Raw genomic sequence first — 20,449 nt, 5'->3', positions numbered from 1 at the left:
CCACCGATAATGTTGGATTGTGGTTGTATGTTGCCAGAAGAAACAAAAAAAAAGTTCCTGTTAAAGGGCATTTTAATGTACAGTTTTAAAGGCCAAATTAATAATACATATGCATCAATTTAGTTAACAACATTGGAGTGTATTGTATCAACACAAAGTTAGTTGAACCTTTTATGCATCGATTTGTGGATCATGTATGGAGATGCTTATCCAATCATGTGAAAGGGAAAGGTACTTAACCCTAAAAAAATATGTTTTCCCCAAAATGTTAAACTCTGTTTCAGAATAAGGTGTTTACCACTGCTATGGCTGCTTTTTTTTAAGTTCAACCCTGATAACAAGTCTGACAAACAAGGCTGTTAGGAACATTTAAGTCTTTTCTTTTTATTTCAAATTCGGTAGGATTTAAACAGCAGAAATGACCAATAAACACAATAAAAAACCCAAACAGTTACACAAAACCAACAAAAATGAATGCAAACGAGTTTAAAACTCTGTATTAAACTTGTCTACCAACATTTGCCAATCCAAAAAAAAGTTTCACGGAAATATTGCACAAAACCAGAAGAGATTCTAAAATAAAGGCGCTCAGCAGTTAAAAGATAACGGTAAAGCAAACAGACCAACTGCTTGTTACCTTTTACGGCAGCTAAATAACTCAAAACTTTAATGAGGTCTGCAGTTTCCCCCTCATTATCTCCCATTTACTGAGCGGACCTTTGCTGACCTTTAAAAACTCTGCAGCCTTTTAAAGTTTAGCAAAAAATCTGCCAAACGCTTTTCTTAAAATGTCACGGTTCTCCCCTTAATAAGGTGCAACTTCTTTTCCTTTTAATAATATACTTGAATACATTTACCTGCATGTCTTGGTCAAAAGACAACTTGGGAAAGAAGTATTGGTGGAACCTTCTGAAACATCTGCGACTCTCAGGACCTTATGAATGTTGAGAAGCTCTTATTGGCTGAGGTCTCAAACTCCAGGCTACTGGCTCCCACATCCCCCAAATTTATATAATATGACCTTTTTGGTTACTTATGTATTTGATTTTAATTTCACATTTAACCCCAACTTTGTTTCTTGTATAGTAATAAAAAACTGATTGCTCTGTTTTTAAAGGAAGTTTGTAGAAGAACAGGACAAACATCACACATCACACTCCTGGGACTCATCAGAAAAAGAGCCAGTTAGGGGTTGGGTTTTTTAGGAGATACACACTTTCTTTTAGCTTTGAAATACAAAAGGATTATTTGCACTAATATGGACCTTTGTATCATAAAGCATTTAAAATAAAAATACTTTCAGAAATGTCTGTTCATCTTGCACTACTGCTTGAGCATTGATGGAGCCTCCAGCTCATGCGAGAACCTTGCTTAATAGTTACTACGGTTACATGATTTCATGATTAGCTTCCTCAAAAAACTGACTTTGATAAGCAAGATTTTATTGTGTTAAAATAATCAACAAATATCAAGTCAAAAAATAACTTAAGAATTTAAAATTTTTCTTGTTGCCACAAAAAAGCAAAAATATTTCAAAGTTCAAAGTGTAATTGCTTTAAAAAATACTAATTTATTGTTTGTTAACATGGTAACGAACAAAGATTATGTTATTTTGGATTTTCTGAGAGGATTTTAATTGATGCAAAACTATTGCAAGGAGTTAAGAAGGAATTTATGTTTTGGTAAAAGAAACTTATTTTTATTTAGAGAAATGCCAGTTGCCTTGTTCACAGTAATTTGTGTAATTTCTTTACAAGGTATTTCGTCCATCCATCCATCCATCCATCCATCCATCCATCCATCCATCCATCCATCCATCCATCCATCCATCCATCCCCACTGTATCCCTTTTGGGGGCAATGGGTAGCTGGAGCCAACCCAGCTACTGTTGGGCAAAGACCCTGAACAGGTTGCCAGTCTATTTCAGGACCACACCACTAAACAATAACACTCACATACACACCTAGGGACAATTTAGAGATACCAGCTAATATGAAGCAAGTTTTTGGACTGTTGGAGGAAACAGAAGAGCATGGAGAAAACCCACCCACGCACGAGGAGAACATGGAAACTCTACACAAAGAGAACCCAGCTGTGATTTGAACCAGAGCCTTCTCGCTATGAGAATAGAGTCCTAACCATGACGCCCCTGGTATTTTGTACAATTAGTAAGTGCTTAAAGACCAACTACGATGAAAATTGTAGTTTCTTTCTGATGATGGAGCACATGTATGAAGAAAATGTAGCTTAAATGGCATTTCTGAGTATGTCTTGATTCAATTTAATGTTCATCAGGAGCAGATGAAAAGATGCTGTCGGAAATTGCTTTGTATGTCTGACACAAAAGTTATTACTCAGCACCATTGGTCCTGCCCACCACTCAGAGGTAAAATTCTGATGAACTCCTGCCGCTCTGCAGAAACTATTTATTTAGATTTTGGCTAAAACAGCATAATCCTACTAAGAAGACCACTGGGAACACTTGGAAAATGATCAATAGATGATCATTCTGCATTAAACCGTTCACTGAGCCTCCTCCAATGTGTGTTTGCATCCTTATATTTTTAATGAAATACCCCACATTTTTAAAACATTTTATAAACAGACATTTAGTTTCCTATTCCTTACATCACAGTCTGTTAATTAGAAAATACTGTTAGCTGCCACAGCCAAAAGGAGGATGACATTATTTAATAGTTGTAAATATGAATGTTGATGTTCCTTAAGTGTTCTACTCTATTTGCTGTGGTCAAAAGGAAGGAGGTGAACCAAGAAGCTCTACTCTGTGATTCAGCTAACAGGCTCACTGGTTCTCAGTTTGGTCTTGAGAGACCGTGGTGGAAATACTCAGAGTTTTAGAGAATACAAGCGTGTTTTAAAAATTGAATTTGAATGCTGCAGCTTTAGAAGTTGTATGTTTTTTAATCTCTTAGATTTTCTTTGTTCTTGTCTTCGTTATGCTTTGTGTGTGTGCTTTTTTGTGTTTATTCTGCTGTGAAAGTGTCTGACAAACTTCAAATTTCCCTCATTACTGGAACGATTAATGTCTGCTTTTTGAACTCCTGTCCTCCTCCCATCCTTGTCATCCGACCCCCATTCCCCTCTCTCCTGGGGGGTCCGTTCCTGCCCTTCTTCTGTGCTTGTTGTGGCTGAGTTTCCCAGATGAAGCCGGATAAGCTGTGTCCTTTCAGGCCCTGCTGAGCCTTTGCTCATTCTTCCCTTCTTGAGCAAACAAGGCTTATTTTTGTTGGGTTTCTATGGGTAATTGAGGAAAAAAACTAAATAAGAAGTATCTGGTCATGTCCTATAATGAGACTTTAAAATGCTCTATAAATACACAAATCATGGCTCAGTTGTTTTTACAGCTGAACAAATAATCAAAAAAGTTTCAGTTTATTTAAGGTTTTTTTTTAAATGCAGTCTTTATTTTAAAACCTGTGAATGTATTTGCATTTGCAAAGTGAGTATAAGGTGCGTGCTTGCATTTCACATTCATTAGTTGTCATGGAGATAAAGTTAATTAGTGTGTCTTTGAGAGTTCCCATTGCAGCAGATGTTTCCCGAAGCATAACAAATGTCAATTAAAAAAAAGGTGATAAAGCACCGGTAGGCTGGTCCACTTTTTTTTAAAGTCCCACTCCGATCATCGTTTGGTCTATTTTCAGCGTTCCCAGTGGCCTTTCAAATTTTGATTATGATGTTTTTAGCTAATATAAGAAAAACTGTGTTGTTTTCTGGAAAATAGTTTCTGCAGAGCTGCAGTAGTTTATTAGAAATTCACCTCTGAGTTGTGGGCGGGACTGTTGACGTGAAGTAAGCCTGCCCTGACACCCCATCATCCCTTTGTCCTGTTACCTTACAGACCCTAAAAATCTAACAAAGATGTGACAAAAATGGCGGCGAATGTTGGAGCTATCCAACCAGACAGTTTTGGGCCAGGTCAAGTCTTCTACAAGTGAATAGATCAGAATGCAGTGGCGCAGGGAGCCTGTAGCTTGTGGGTTATAATTTCTACGCAATAACTACAAACTTTCTTAAAAGGCCTTTTTCATCTGCTCCTCATTCACAATGATTTAAATAAAGAAATACTCAGGAATGCAATTTTTAGCTTTATTTTCTATATATATATGTCCTTTATTAGCAGAAAAATGCCCCCAAAACAGAATAAAACACAATATTCATGAGAGAGGTCCATTAAGTCCCAACAGTGTTTCTGTCCACCTACTGAGGAGAGGAGCTGGACCAGCAGACATGGACACATCCTTCCAAACTGGCTCCAAAATGACCAAAAACAACAATTCGATGAAACCAGACTTGGTTTTTGTATGTCTAAAGCAAAGCTAACATGCTCAGAATCCCTTGTGAATTTGATTCTCTGGTCAAAGACCCCTGTCAGTCCCCCCCAACCCCCCTCCAGGCCAGAGTCAATCAGAGCCTGCTTTTAAGGTCTTCACCGATCGATCTGTGCTTCACACAATCTGACAACTGCATTGACAGAGCCTGTCTGGGCTCAGATCCCACTTTCCCTAGAGATTTTCCCACAGGTCAGCCGTTCAGCTGCCAGAGCGTTTCTGAGGTATGAGGGCAGAATAATGCTTCACATGTAGCTTCGTCGTGGCTTTATGGAGGTTTCTCCCTGGCGAGGTGAGGGGGGGGGGGTGCCCATTGTACTCTCGTGTAGTGCTGTGCGCACTGTACTTTCCTCACACTGAACGATCCGTCACAGGATGAACAGTGACAGCATCCATAAACATTCTGAATCCACACGGCAACGCTTTCACTAAAACAGGATTTCAGAGCAGCAGAGTTTTTCTCCAACATGACAGACTGCAGAATCATGCTTCTGTGCAGCTGTATTTACTCTTCTAACCAGTAATTAGAATCACAATCAATCTTTGAACCATCCTTATGATTCTTTTATTGATCAGAGTAAAAGGATCTGGCAACCACAGGCCACGCCCCAGACTACTGCAAATGATCAAACAATCTCCCAGATTTATTACACCTGCACCAGGCTGCTCTTCTACTATAATGAAACCACTGTTTGCTGAGAAGATCTGCCAACGAAAGGATTTAAATATAGACTGTAATGAGGATGACTCTCTCATCTGCTTTGTCTTTGTCGCAAACAGTCCGTTTTCTGGCACTGAGCCGGCAGATGAACCTGACACAGGAGCTCGTTTTCAGAACGCCCCGCCTGGAGGCAGAGAGAGCACGGAGGCTGAACAGAGATGGTTAAGCTGGCTTTTCACTAAGTGACCGGTAATTATGCGACCGGAAGAAGCCACAGACTCACTTTCCTGACTTTCCAGTAAAAGCCTAATCACTGAATCACTGTTATTGTTTGTATGCTGTTAGTCAGAAGCAGAAAAAAGAGGGAAGATTTAAAGGCCCACTCTGACGAAACCACGTTTTTTGGTGTTTTTAACATTTTATTGTGGAATTTTTCTGATGATGGAGGACATGCTTTAGGAAAATTAAGCTTAAATTCTAAATATTTCTTTATTCAAATCGTTGTAAATTAGGAGCAGACGAAAAAAGGCCATTTGAAAAGGATTGCATTGGTAACGTAGAAAATTCACTGGTCGGGTCACAAGCTCCCTGCTCTGCTCCATTCTGATGCATCCACATCTAGTTGACTATCCATGTCTGTCTTTGTTTTCCTTATCTGAGCTGACATCCATCCATCATCTTCCGCTCTTCTGGGACCGGGTCACGGGGGCAGCAGTCTAACCAAAGATGTCCAGACTTCCCTCTCCCTGGCCACTTCGTCCAGCTCCTCTGTGGGGACCCCGAGGCGTTCCAACCGAGAGCGGTGGTCTCTTCAGCGTGTCCTGGGTCTTCCCCGGGATCTCTGCCCAGTGGGACATGCCAGGAACACCTCCCCAGGGAGGCGTCCAGGAGGCATGCGCACCAGATGCCTGAGCCCCCTCAACTGGTTCCTCTCGATGTGGAGGACAGAGCGGCTCTACTCCGAGCTCTCCGCGGGTGACCGAGCTTCTCACCCTATCTCTATGGGAGCTCCCAGCCACCCTGGAGGAAGCTCATTTCAGCCCCCTGTATTCGGGACCTTGTTCTTTCGGCCATAAGCCAGAGCTCATGATCATAGATGAGGATTGGAAGGAAGATCAACTTGTAAATTGAGAGCTTCGCTTACTTTGCGAAGCAGAAAGCAAGGAAGCTGACATCTGGCTCAAAACTGTACGGCTGGATAGCTCTAATATTGCATACCATTTTTGTTAAACCTGTAATGTTAGGTTAGTGGTCTGAGGGGCTGTAAGCTAGCGGGAGAGTGTGTAAACGGAGCGCTCTCAGTGACAGGAAGGGAAAGGGGGCAGGGTTGCTCCACACCAACAATCCCACACACAACTTAGAGGCAAATTTCTAATAAACTACTGCTGCTCTGCAGAAACTGTCAAAAAATGAACTGAGTGGGAAGTGCAGGTTTATGTAATATTGAAATTTGGCAGAAATTGAGCCACAGAAGCAAATAGTTTCTCTTTTAAATTACAAATGAAATGTTGCTGTCATCTGGAAGGAGGCAACTGTTGCTGTAAAATCTGTGTACAACTTTTGGAATTTAAAATCTCCTTTCAAAATATGTGAGCAGCCCTTAAGGACCCACTCCAATCGTCTTCTGTTCTGTTCCAAGTGTTCCTAGTGGTCTTTTAATTATGATTGTGCTGTTTTTAACCAAGATTTTAAAAAACCTGAGTGGTTTACTAGCACATAGTTTCTGCAGAGCAGCGATAGTTCATCAGAAATTTGACTGAATTGTGGGAAGGACTTTTGGCGCAGTGTAAGTCTGTCGCCACTCCCCATCATCCCTTTGTTTTCACTCTCTGCTGCTCTCTTGCAGCCCCTCACGACCCCAATCTAACAGTACAGATGCAACAAAAATGGCGAGCTATGTTGGAGCTATCCAGCCATACAGTTTAGATCCAGATTCCATCTCAGACAAGGAAAACAAAGACGTCCATGGGTCTATTTGTCTGACAGTGCATGCATCAGAATGGAGCGGAGCAGGGAGCTTATGACCTGCTCAGTGTAGCATCTACGTCAGCATATTTTCATCTGCTCCTGATTCACACGAATAAAGAAAAACATTCACTAGAACAGCTGCTGGACTTTTCCAAGCTAAATTATTGCATGTTTAGATTTCTGTTCCTGTCCAGTGCAGTGAGTAGAATGAGAGGCCCGTGACCTGTGGGTTAAGCTTTTTATTTATTTTGTTCTTCCTTCATTCCTTATTTTTACAGCCATCTAGTGAATTGTATCATCTATTTAAGGATGAGGGCAGATGGCACATTTTTTATTAGCTTATTTAGAGGGTAAAATGTGAAGTTTATCGGTTTGAACATTTGTTTTACTATGTTCTGCTGTGAAAAAAAATTACTCATGTACTTTATTTTTTTAAATTTAGGTTTGATTCTGTTTATCATAGAAGCCTAACATTTTCCCAGACAAAGGATTATAGCTGACAGTAACTTTCTCTCATTAGATGCAAACTGGAAGCTGTGCTTACATGTGCTTCTGCAGCTCTTACTGTAAATGCATTCATGCACATCTATACACGCTTAATCCCTATGGAAAGAAGAAAAATCTCCAGAAGAGGGGGGAAAAAAATCTCAGGAAGGAAATAGAAGCAATTCTTGGAAACATCAGCTGAAGTTTTTCTAACCTCGGTGAAATATCACAGATGTCCACAGTTACAAAAAAATGTTTGTGGACTTTCTAAAAGTTTTCAGATGTGGTGTATTTGTCCACTTTAAACCCAGATTTCCCACTTTTTAAGAGTTTTGTAGTAAAAATCTTGGTTTAAAAAAAAAAAAGATTTTTGCACTTTTAGAGAAAAAAGTTTACCTGTTTAATTTGATAAGGAATTACAGAAAACAACTATTTAAGGAGGAAACTAATAATGCTGAAGTCTGTGATTATTCCAGAAACCAAATCTTCTTACTGCATTCTTGATATTTGCAAATAATCACACCCTGCAGCTAAGCCTTTTGTGTGAGGGGCTCACAGCTTTCAAGGCTAAATCATAATGAACCTCTAGAAAGGGATTTTTGTGAGCCAATATGTCCTGAACTCAACTTCTATGTACAGTTAAATTGTTTGATGTTTAAGAATGTCTTTATAAGGCTATATCAGCATTAAATAAACTTTTACAATGTATGAAACAGTTCAAAAAATAGCTGAGAAGGCTTTATAGGGTTTTATTTGTTCAACATTAAACACACGACTAATGATATAGATGCATAAAAGGAATATTTGAAGGCAACTTTTGAAAGATTTGGCTCATTCAATTTTAAACTAATGATCACTCATCAAACGTGTGCCTTTAAATAATAAATTTACACTTTCACCAAATGATGCTAGTTTATTTGGTCTGAAGACAATCCGCTGTGTGCTTTTCACCAGTTTGTGCTCTGTGGGACCCCTGTGCCCTCATCCTTACACAAGAGGAGGGTTACTCAAAGTTCAATGAGCGGCACTTTAAAAAATAGGAACTATCGATCTATCTGCTTGTTCAATAATTCTATTATCACTGACAAAGCTGGGCCTATTTTTGGAAGTTATCATCACCTGTGCCTTTTTGTACTTGGAACACACTAAAACAGGACTGAAGGAGACTCACAGGCTCTGTTTCTGACTATAATTAAGTATAATTGAGCATGCTGGAAAAAAAAACCCTCTCCAAATGGCAACTCGTTCAGAATTAGCCCGCTGGCACGCAATAAATGATTGCACAGGCAAATCTGTAATCCTGCCGGGCTTAATGAGTTCCTAAACTGGTTATTAAGGGAGAAAGTAAGCTTGATAATTGTCAGACATTGGCTCCATGAACTGAGAGCTGAGAGCAGAGCACAAGAACAACATGTGCAAGATTGACTGTGCATATAAAGCAGGTGAGTTAAATAAACATGTGTATAAATCCAGAGGGAACGCTCTGGAACATGGTTTCCATTACAGAGATGACAGGTGTGTGGGTGGTGCATCTGCAGAGCCATTACCCCACATTACTGTCACCAAAAGAGAAATACCTACAGTGGTGGTGGTGGGGGTGGGGGGTTGATACTGTGGAGATACATAAAGGAGATAACTTTGATAACCTGAAAGGTGGGGCTGTAAAAGTCACACTGTCAGATGTGAACCAGAGCCTGGTGTGGAAGTGGAAGGAGAACATCACAAGTTTGAGAAAGGTCTGAGGCCTGTGATCCCTACCGGATAGCCTTCTGTTTTCTTCTGGCACCACTTCAGTAAAGCGTTTCTCTTAGATCCTCCGTACTCCCGCGCCAGTGCAGCCAAGGGGTCTCTTCTTTCCACACTGTCACCAGGGAGACATGAACCGCAATCAGGGGAGGGCAGAGGGAGGGACAGCGTGTCACTTACAGTACAACGTGTTCAGCTCGTCTGCAGTAAGTGAACGTGGTGAAGGCTGTCATTGCCACAAACACTCATCTGAGAAGAAAGAGTCTGACATTAAAATCCCTCTTCTTTCTGTTCTTTCCCAGAGCAAATATCTTCCTGAAGACAGTCATAATGAAAAAGGTGAACAATTCATGTCTATAATTGAACGTATATGCAGCTTCATTTGGTGTCAAATTAAATTTAAAGTCCCGCTTTGATCATCCTATGATCTATTGTATACATTAAGTGGTCTTTTAATAATGATTATGCCGTTATTAGCCAGAATCAACAAACCGGTGAGGTTTTTTAGGACATATGGTGTGTTCAAATTCCCTCCCTAATCCAGAACTAGTAAAAAAACAACAACAATGTGCAGAACTATATATTGCTCTGGATTTTAAAAGCAATTCGGACACCATGCTCACTACTTTTAGTTTTAACGGCAAATATGACGTCCCAAAAACTTCTTTCATGTGAAAAATTGTTCAAATGCAAATCTAGTGAGAATTGATGCACATTGGTTTTGCACAGACTTCTGGGAAATGTTTAGGGCACTCAATTTTGGAATTGTAGATTTGGACAGCACTACAAAATGTTGAATGCACTATATAGTGCTCTATGTTGTGAGTAGTGAAGCAATTACAACACGACTGTAGAGCAGCAATAGTTCGCGGGACCGTTGTGGGCGGGACCGTTGACACGGAGCAACCCCGCCCCATTTTTCTTCTTGCAAGAAGCCCAAAGTAGGGAGCTTGTGGCCTGCCTAGTGTATTTTCTACTTCACACATATGATCTTTTTTGTCTGCTCCTGATTCACAACAACTTGAATAAAGAAACGCTTAGAAATGCAACTTTAAACCTCAGCATTCTTGGAACATGCTGGTAGCAGCAACCCTCCCATGAGTTCATGAGAGGGTTTTTTTCAAAATAAAATAGCTTACGGTTACCTGTAAAATTATTTTGTAGTAAAAGGAACATTATCTGTAAAAAGAAAAAGAAGCTGGGGACTTACTAAGAAAATGGATATCAACCATTGCAACAAAAAACTGTTTTAAAGGTAAGCTATTCTTTAAAGTACCTCAAGATGCTAACGAGGCCTAGGACTATCAAGGGTTAAGCTTATTTTTTCAATGTTTTCCATCATTAGAAAGACATGGTAAAAACACCAAAAACGCAATTTTTTAAATCAAAGAGGGTATACAAAACAACATCTAAAAGTAAAATCTGGAAATCATTAAACTTTCACTGACAACGCCTCAGATTTCTCTGTTCTGGCAGCTCTTTACTGCTGTGAATATTTTTTTATGTAAGAAATTTCAAATTTGCTTTGTAGTTCAGTTTGTTTGTTTTAAAGTTCAGATTTGGTTCATGATTACACTGGAGAGCGGCCAGCCTTTTACAGTCTCTGGAATAAAGAGGTTCTCTGTCATTCCTTGATCTTGAACTCAAATGTTTACAGAGATGAAATTAAACTGATAAGCAGTGACTGTTAAATGCATTTCCGCATTACCCCTCACAGGGGTATTTCAGCCCCCCCCCCCCAGAGTTTGTGGTTTAAATTCAGGCCATGAGACACGCTCGCTGTGCTGAGGACAGTAAACATTTCACACGTCACCGCTGCTGAATCCATTATTTCTCTGCTATTTTTATAGCACAAAGAGGCCATACAGCACCGGCGTTTTAGCATTAGTCAAACAGATACTCTAAACATGTTACCGGTGTTAGTGTCGTAAAATTCACATCAGTGGTAGCAGGTTTTTTGCTGCTTGGGATTCTGTAAACACAGAAGATGAGTTGCTGTGTGCCAAGTCGCAGCACAACCTCGGATGAAGACCAGTTGGACGGACACGTTTCTACACTAACTGATCTTCCATGTGACTTTTTGTTGATGCTGAGGATGTTTTTCCATTTTGACACACCCACACTTGAGCTGATGGTCTTGCTTCCTAAATAACAAATCTTTTCTGCTTGTGGTATCTCCCAACTCTAGTAGCAGTCCACTTCTCGTCGTTCTAAGATTTAGACAAATAAATCAACTTTTTTTTACATTGACCGGTTTGAATCAAACCAATTCTTTGACGATGCTGTCATTTACTGATATGCACCTGTATGTATGCTGTGTTTTCAGTTGACGGTGAGTCCGTAGGCCGCTCACCTAAGCTTGCTGTTAGCCCTGCTGTAGCTGAATGGCGCTGTACGGCTGCTGAGCAAGGCGGGGGCTTTGATGACTGACTCCAGAGAGGGACTTTTCCTCATTAGGCTACTGGGTTTTAACTCCTTCCCGAAGTTCAGCATTTTATCTGTGGAACCAAAAAGCAAGAAGCAGACGCAGAGCCAGGAGAAGGTCACAAAAGAGCCTGAAGAAATCCTGAATATGTTTTCACGCACTCTGGAAACACAGCAAACTAAAACAGGTCTTTGTGGAGCTCTCGCCCAACAGTCAATTTGTTCAAAAACACTTTTCAGACTCTAAAGCTTATTATTACACACATTTTTTTCTCAAAAGATAAACATTTTTAAATAAACCTGATGTTTTAAATCACTGCTATGTAACTTTAGGAGAGCAAAAGGAGATTGTGTATATGTGGTTTTCCTCGTTACAGATCAGTCAAAGGGTAACATGGTGAGCCTAAGCCGGCTAAAGCAGTACATGGGATTTGTCTTATGTGTCTTTGATTGCCACACTGGCAATCTGCCCAGGTTAAACATGCATGCTACCTAATTTCAGATGGGATTAGCGCCAAAGAGCTGTGACCCTCTGCAGGTATAAGCTGCAAGGACGGAAGTTCAGGTAAACGCAGGTTTATTTAAAGAGTGCGTCTTAAGTCCTAAACAGTGTACTGTGCTGCACAAATTGGATGTAAGGAAAATTAATATTTAAAAACATAGCTAAGGGCGCAGCTTTATGGGAAACAGTTTGGGTCTGGATTATTAGTTTCAACCATTTGTTTTAAAAAAAATGTCCAGAAAAGTGACAATTTTGTTAAAACAGATTTTCTTTGACTTAACCATACCTTAGATCAGCATAAAACATGATTGCAATTTGATTCTTCTCTCACAAATGTCTAAGGTTTTATTTTACAGTAAAACTTTTATAAAAAGACTAATTAGTCACATAAACCTGTCATTTTCTCTAACAGAACATCGTCACTGATAATCATCGGAGCCATACATACCACAAGGATGGGAAAATTCCCCATGATTGATCCTTTTTTCCAGCGTTTTTGACAGTGGTTTTATGTGTGAGTGTCTCTAAAAGAAAGCAGGAAAGAAACCTGAAATAAATGCACCTGCACAAATTCCAACTGTGCTTTTTTTCCACAGGAACTGTGAGCACCTGGATGGGTGAGACGGCAGCGGCGGGGGCAGTTCGAACAGGGATCCCACTTAGCGGGCTTCTTGACGAGGACTGCATCTGAACCGGTCCATCTGCAACAGTCCACAGGAATGCTAAGTGTGGGTCCTAATGAAAAGATCACATTCATTCTGGGGTATAAACGCATTTATAAACATTGCAGTGAAGCAGGCTGGACCAGCTCATAAGTAAAGTCTCAAGCTGACAAGCCGTATGGTTTAGAGAGTAACAAAGATCCACTTTAGGCCAAAGGTTAAACAGTCGTCGCAGAACCAACATTGGGTCTTCTTAAAGACCCACTCTGATGAAAATGGTGGTTTTGGGCTTAGTGTAGCATGTTCTTGTGGCATTTCTCTGATGATGGAGGACATGTATTAAGTAAATGAAGCTTACAATTGTATTTCTCAGTATTTCTTTATTTAAACTGTGAATCAGGAGCAGATGAAAAAAATGTCTCCCTGCTCTACCCTATTCTGAAACATCTACTTGTGGACAAATAGATCCATGTACGTCTTCATTTTCCTCGTCTTAGCTGGAATCTGGATCTAAACTGTACGGCTGGATAGATCAAGTATTGATCATCGTTTTTGCTGCAGTGGTAATGTTGGGTTGGGGTTGTGGGACTGTAAGACAAGAGATAAGAGAGCGTGTAAACAGAGATCTCTCACTAACAAGGAGGGGGAAGGGCTGCTCTGCACCAACGATCCCATCCACAACCCAGAGGTAAATTTCTAATGAACTACTGCTGCTCTGCAGAAACTAGAAAACGACATAATTTTTTTGTTTTTGGCAAAAAGGGGATAATCATAATTAATAGACCACTGTAAACCTTTTGAAAATAGATCAAAAGATGATTGGAGTAGGACATTAACTAACGGATAATAGCTCATTAACCTCATGTGCAACTTAGCATTTAAAGATGGACATAAAGGGGTGTATCTCACTCTTTCATCTCAGATGGTTTTACTTGTTTTGCCTTTATACGTTAAACACAAACTATTCATGAATCTAAATCTCAGCTCAGCTCTATACTGATGATTTAGAGCAGAAATGTCTTCAGTTTCATTTAGATAAAGAGGGAAATGGAGCGGTAGCTGCATTTATCCATTTTTCCAACTGAAAATGGCTTACAGGGAACTTGTGCATTTGACATTTTATTATAGCAAACTTTTTTTAATAATCTTTGCTGTAACTTTGAATAGCAGTGTAGTATATGTATATGTTTAAACAATGGTATTTCTGCCTCACATTTAAGCTGAGTAAAACTTCTGATGAGTTTATAAACTATGTTCTAAAAAACGTTTTTTATTCTTTTTTTTTCAGTTTGATAGATTACAAAATCCTTAATTATGTTCTGATGTTTTTTTTCTTTAAAGGTCCAAGTTTAACTTATTATATAGTGGAAAAGAAGCAAGCAAAACATTATTTGCTCCTTCAAAGCCAAACTGAGATGATGAAACCTTTCCTGTCATGCTGAGTTTGTTAGACATCAACTCTATCTAGATATGCTTCTTCCGTGAAAGTCTAGAAAACTGAAACAGTACCATCCTGCACCGTGCTAAAGGCCATCTCAGGTGAGAGTCCTTCACAAATGCTTTTTGCTGCAGAGAAATGGCAGGTATTCATGCTGCACATCACATCAGCTGTCTGCTCCTATATTTACACTGGTGGTATGCCCCATGTCTGTGCATCTGTGTGCTGAGGTGCTTGGTGCTCACTCTGTCCAACAGTATCAAAGGACTTTATGAGGGATTTAACAGTAGCTCCAGGCTCTGTGTTGGCATCTGTGCTGGCGTCGAGAGATGTGGTGGGGATCACAGAGATGCCGCACCAGAGAGGGCTGTTTTCAGACTCGGATACCCTCACCTCATCACCTTGAGACCTGGCAGACACAATGAAAAAGGTTGCTGCATAGACATACATCAACATAGCAAAGGTTTGGAGCACTAGCCATTGTGATTAGCAGGAACATCTAGACAGCGTCCACTGATTAGTTTTAAAAGTCACATTTCAGATCTTTAGAAAACAACCTGGATATCCATAAGAGTGCATTTTAAAGAGAGGACTTTGTTATTAAACTACGTTAGCTTTTTACAGATGAAGAGCAGAAGTAACAGGAGTTCCATTTATGCCAAAAATTGGCGTTTGGCCCACTGTCCATGTATTTGATCTATGTCTTTGCGCTTTTTTCCTGTTTGGCCCATTGTCTATGTATTAGGTCTATAACTTTGGTCCAATACTGGCATGGATCGAAGATTTGGCCATGGGCAGAGGACCAAAAACATAGACATTGCTTTTATTTAACCTTTTTTTTTTTTTTTACCAGGAAGTCCCTTGAGATAAAATCTATTTTTTAAGAGAGACCTGGCCAAGAGGCATTGCCACACACCCACCCACAAATGGAATTCCATCTCCCCCTGTGTGTGACTGACTCCAATGCATTTGACACTGCACAACTAGAACCGACGACAAAATACAACGACAAAGGTTACCAAAGATTTTGATGTTGACATCAACCGATGACATGAGCGATGACAACCACTGTCGACAAGGCTGTCACACTGATGGTCGGTCATCTGCCCACGTCAAGGGAGAGACCACGAGCTACCAACACGAGCAAATACTCGGACAGTGGACAAAAGACAAACGTGTTCCAAAGACAGACAATTGACCAAATACATAAGCAGTAGACTAGGCCTGCACAATATACCGCAAATTTATCGTTATCGCAATATCCAGCTCTGCAATATGCATATCGCAAAAGACGGCGAATATCGCAATAAATCGCAAACCCAAAATGTGTTAAAACAATCTTCTAGCAGCTTGAAGCATTTAACGAATCAAATAAATCCCTTTATGCTTTGACCAATCAGATGGACGCCTTCCCATTGTTGACCAATCAGATGGAGGCCTATTATGTTAACCCTGGTCCTGAAGAGCCTCAACCCTGCCTGTTTTCCAGCTCTCCTTAACCAGCTTGCTGTTGATTGGCTGACTCAAGTGATTTCACATCCTGATTGACTGAACACACCTGATTTTGGTTATCATTATCGAGCAGTCTAGGGAGAATTGGAAAACAGACAGGGTTGAGGCTCTTGAGGACCAGGGTTAGCCACCCTGACGTTTGTCCCCCGTGTCGATGAGGGTCATTTGGAGTATAATTTTTAAACTGTTGCAATGAAATGGGAATGATGTTTTTGTTTATTTTTCTATTTGTTTATTTACCGCAAATTTATCGTTATCGCAATATTGATCACTAATATCGCATATCGCAAGTTTTCCTCATATCGTGCAGCCCTACAGTAGACATACATAGACAATGGACCAAAGACATAGAACTAACACTTGGACAGCGGACCAAAAAACACAAACAAATTTTTGGCACAAATGGAACCCCATAAGAAAGTAAATCTTTCCTCTGATGCAGTTTAGGACCTCTGGACCTATGATTGAGTACAGGATGCAGAGCGTTTACAGAAATCAGGAAAGATTCATCCACACAAATGGAACCATAAAAATACAGGAATTCAGATGGGCTGGTGTACTTCCATTTATTTACTTTTTGAATGAGCCACAACCAGACAGACGTTTTCATTCACATTAAGAAACACTTTGACAGAATAAATAAACAGAACATTCTCATTTAAAAAGGACTTCTCACAGTGTTTTGTCTTCTTTTTGTGGGTGTCTTCAAAGATCCCTTTAGGCCTCGCTGCTTTGAATCATACGGCTTAAAACCGGGAGGACAAATGGAATCTGATATTCTGCAGTTTTCTGTAAAGATTTTGGATTAACATATAAATACAAGATGGAAAACTTTACATTTTAAAAGGAGTAAGTCTTAAACACATATGTGTGGTTTATTCTATATCAACTTATGTCTGCAAAAACATCTAAGTTGAAAGGATTGCCATCAGTAAAGAAATATTAATTTCAATCCTGGATATTGATGCATGAGTTTTGACCTTCTTGGGGAAATGTTAAAATTGTGAAAAGTGACCATGAAGTATAAAAGTTCATCTTGTATCAGCTGTGACTTCCATTACTGTAATATATAGAAATAAGAAAAACTTGATCAGTGAATATAGATGACGTCACCCCAAGGTGAGGTTTTTGAGGAGTTTAGAGTGCCACCTGCTGGCTAAAAATGAAACCAAATGTAAATCTATAGACCCGTCAAAATCAGACGTTTTTGTTTAAATAAAAGTTTTAAGGCAAACAGATGGAAAACTTGACCTCACAAATGGCCAGCATAAAACCAGAATCTATGCTCATAAACCTGCATTTATTAAATTCCGCTGTTTTTGGTATTACCAGTCCACAGTTTTTAAACCAAAATATTAAGAATCTTGCAATTTGCTACCTACCAAACATCCAACACATTCTTCCTAATTTCAGCTGTTTTGTTGCTTCCTTTTTCCTCCTTTCAACTATCAAAAAGGCACAAAGCAGCTTCTCACATTTTAAGCTGTCTCTCAGAAATGATGCACTTCCACAGAAATAAAAAGGACAACAACAAAAAGCATAAAGGGCACATTCACTGACAATAAAATTCAGCGTTTTTCTTTTTTTTTTTAAATGCTCTCAGGTTTAAAGACAGAGTGTCTTGAGTTCCCCTTTTTATGGTGCAGTTGCACAATGGCTCACAATGGAACTACAGTATTTGACTATATTGCATTCTGAATAACATCATTATAACACTGTCTTGTGTTGCAGGGGTCACGGCACTTCTTTAGTGTCCTTCCACTGCTGTTTTCGTGTCAAAAGTGGCTCCGGTGCTTAGTCTGCAAAGGAAAAAATAAGCAAAAGGTCAATTACAGTACATGACTATATGCAGTTCATGTTACCTTATAGACACAGGGATTTTCCTGAAGTCTGCTATTTTCAAAGCCAGCCCTAGATCTTAGATCAGCGTCATGCATACCTGAATGGATTAATCCAGTCACTTAGACTGAATATCATGTTTTGTTTATTCACCCAGTGATGAAGACGCTATGGAAATGTAATTACATGACACCAAGCATGAAGTCAATCCAGTCATGCTCGCGCAGCCCGCCCTGCTCTTTAATTTAAAAAAAAAGGAAGGGTCATTCATCAAATGAACAGCAGATGGCGCCAGATACATGTATTTAGAATACAGGAAGCCAGGAATAGAGAAGGGTCCAAAAAGTGCAGGTAGCCAGCATGTGGTAGAGTAGAGTCATACAGGCTAAAGCAGCAACATGAAGCCAAACACAGACAGGAAGTTCAGTGAGCAGCAGCAGCACACAAGGCAGGGAGAGGAGGGCTGGCTGGGAACTCACCTGGACTTTAACACAGAGAGGCTTGTCAGAGGGACTCGTCACAGAGGCTGACGGAGGTGGGAAGAGGATGCGGCAAAACAGCTAATCTTGGGCATACTTTTGCATTCAGACATGGTTTAAGACCAGCTGGAACAACCTGACCTACTGTTTGTAACCCTAATTAGCAGAACTGAGAGTTAATTACAGTCTACACAGATAACACTGTGCTTTAAGGAGAAGCAGGTGTCAAAGCTGGTCAAACAGATAAATAGGAGTGCTAAACACAAGCAGATCTGAGCATACACAAATGTTGAGCCTGACAGAATTATGAAAAAAGACAAAAACATCAACACACGCGTTCCTAACTTATACCATAAACACCATTGGTGTATGAATTTTTTTAACCAACTTTTAATTAAGCTGGCATCTAAACAGATTTTTTTCAAACATTTCTTAAATTGAAATGAAAATTAGATCTTTTAAAGAGTTTATTTTTTCGGAGGCTCAGGTTATGCTTTATGAGGGAAAAATAGCAGAAGCCCAAAAGGGAGTAACACAAACAGAAATAAAACTGCAGAAAACTCCTCAGCGACCAATAGAGTCGGCCAAATTTGCAACAAATGTGCAGGTGAATTTGATCAATAATTGTTTCCTTCCTTTTAACCCTTCAACGCGAGAGATGTCGTCTGCGGCAACAGAATGACACATGTTCTTTGACATGCTGAAACTCCTCCATCGTTGATGGGATCAACATGTATCGGCTGACTCTGATGCAGAGAAAAGCAGCTTTTCATAGCGGCTCTGCACCAATATGCAACACTATACTAAAAGCATGGTGGCGCAAAGCCGATTTCTCCATGACAGACTCAAATGATTGACTTTTTCTGTAAAGGACTGCTTTTGTCCACTTCAGAATCCACTAAAATTACCGTATTTTCCGGACTATAAGTCGCACCGGAGTATAAGTCGCACCAGCCCAAAAATGCATTATAAAGTAGAAAAAAACACAGATAAGTCGCACTGGACTATAAGTCGCATTTTAACTTTCACAACCTTATATGACACAATCATAGCAGACTGTTTATCTAATAATTTCACAGTAATTTTTTCTCAAACTTATTTATTTATTCTTTTCATGAAGCATCATTGGCCAACTAATACTCTGTTTTCATCCTGTATTTGTAGAAACAGTTGTCATTTTTATTGCATTTCTGAATCTATGAAATCATTGGAAAATAGAATATTATGTTCTTAGCCTTCAAGATCTTACTGTAAAAAAATTTTTGCTGATTCTCTGAGTCACTTAACATACTCTTAACACTTAACATACCTCATACATCAAATTGACCCAGGAACATCATCTCTGTTCTTCACAAATGAACATAACAGGAGGGTTAACAATGTATTTATTTCAATTTATTTCTAATATAAGTCGCTGCGGAGTATAAGTCGCACCCCTTGCCAAACTATGAAAAAAAGGGCGACTTATAGTCCGGAAAATACGGTACGTTAATTGTGTAAATGGTTGAAGAGTTATGGTAGTCAAAGGAATATCAACACTGCGGCTAAAACTCCAGAGTTAAAGGGTTAATGCCAAATAGGAAATTTTCAAGCCTCTGAGGCATTGGTTTCACATGACTTCTCAACATCTGAGCTATTAAGACAGAACAAGGAGTGTTTCGGCAAGACTCTGGCAGCATTCTCCAACCCTCAGATAGAGGAAAAAGAACGGCAGCCCACTGCTTCACAGCAGGAGCTGGAAGAGGGATGGCCAGCAGGTGTAAAGTAAACTGAAAGGGTAACGGATGCTGGAGATGGTACCTGACTCCCTGCAGGGCTTCCAGGTCAGCAGAAAGCTTGGCGCTACGATCCTGCTCCTCTTCCAGCTGCCTCCTGAGCGCTCGCAGCTCCTGCTGAGCCTCAACCTTGATGTCGTTGGCCACCACCACCGCCGTCTGCAGGTCTGCCTGAAACCGGCGCCACTCCTCCTTCTCGTCCTGCAAACACAAACAGATTATAGACAGCTGGATGGACAAACGGAAAGGAATAAACAAAGTTGATATATATAGTGGGGCAAAAACGTATTTCGTCGGCCACCAATTGTGGAAGTTCTCCCCCTTAAAAAGATGAGAGAGGCCTGTAATTTTCATCATAAGTAGACCTCAACTATGAGAGACAAAATGAGAAAAGAAATCCAGAAAATCACATTGTCTGATTTTTAAAGAATTTATTTGTAAATTATAGTGGAAAATAAGTATTTAATTAATAACAAAAGTTAAACTCAGTACTTTGTTTTATAATCTTTTTTTGACAATGACATCAGTCAAATGTTTCCTGTAAAAGGTTTTCCCAAACTGTTGCTGGTAATTTAGCCCATTCTCTTCTAGGGCGGACCTTCAAC

General features: G+C 39.8%; 1 protein-coding gene across 5 annotated transcripts in view; it reads right to left on the bottom strand.

Moving 5' to 3' along the window:
* The window catches only part of specc1 (sperm antigen with calponin homology and coiled-coil domains 1), an 87,556-nt gene that overhangs the window by 15,079 nt on the left and 52,028 nt on the right, over window positions 1–20,449 (bottom strand). For all 5 annotated transcript variants that reach the window (XM_011483765.4, XM_078930425.1, XM_011483763.4 and 2 more), the window contains 6 exons: window positions 19,870–20,045; window positions 14,485–14,648; window positions 12,749–12,840; window positions 12,588–12,663; window positions 11,567–11,711; window positions 9,226–9,328 (listed from right to left, as the gene is read on the bottom strand). In XM_011483765.4, coding sequence (XP_011482067.1) covers window positions 9,226–9,328; window positions 11,567–11,711; window positions 12,588–12,663; window positions 12,749–12,840; window positions 14,485–14,648; window positions 19,870–20,045 — 756 coding nt within the window. The remainder of the gene's footprint in view (window positions 1–9,225; window positions 9,329–11,566; window positions 11,712–12,587; window positions 12,664–12,748; window positions 12,841–14,484; window positions 14,649–19,869; window positions 20,046–20,449) is intronic.

The sequence above is a fragment of the Oryzias latipes genome, chromosome 14 (genome assembly GCF_053564925.1).
Source record: "Oryzias latipes strain Hd-rR chromosome 14, Olatipes_Hd-rR_3.1".
In the NCBI taxonomy this organism is placed as follows: domain Eukaryota; kingdom Metazoa; phylum Chordata; class Actinopteri; order Beloniformes; family Adrianichthyidae; genus Oryzias; species Oryzias latipes.
Note: the sequence above shows the minus strand (reverse complement) of the source record. Positions and strands in the feature narration are given on the sequence as shown.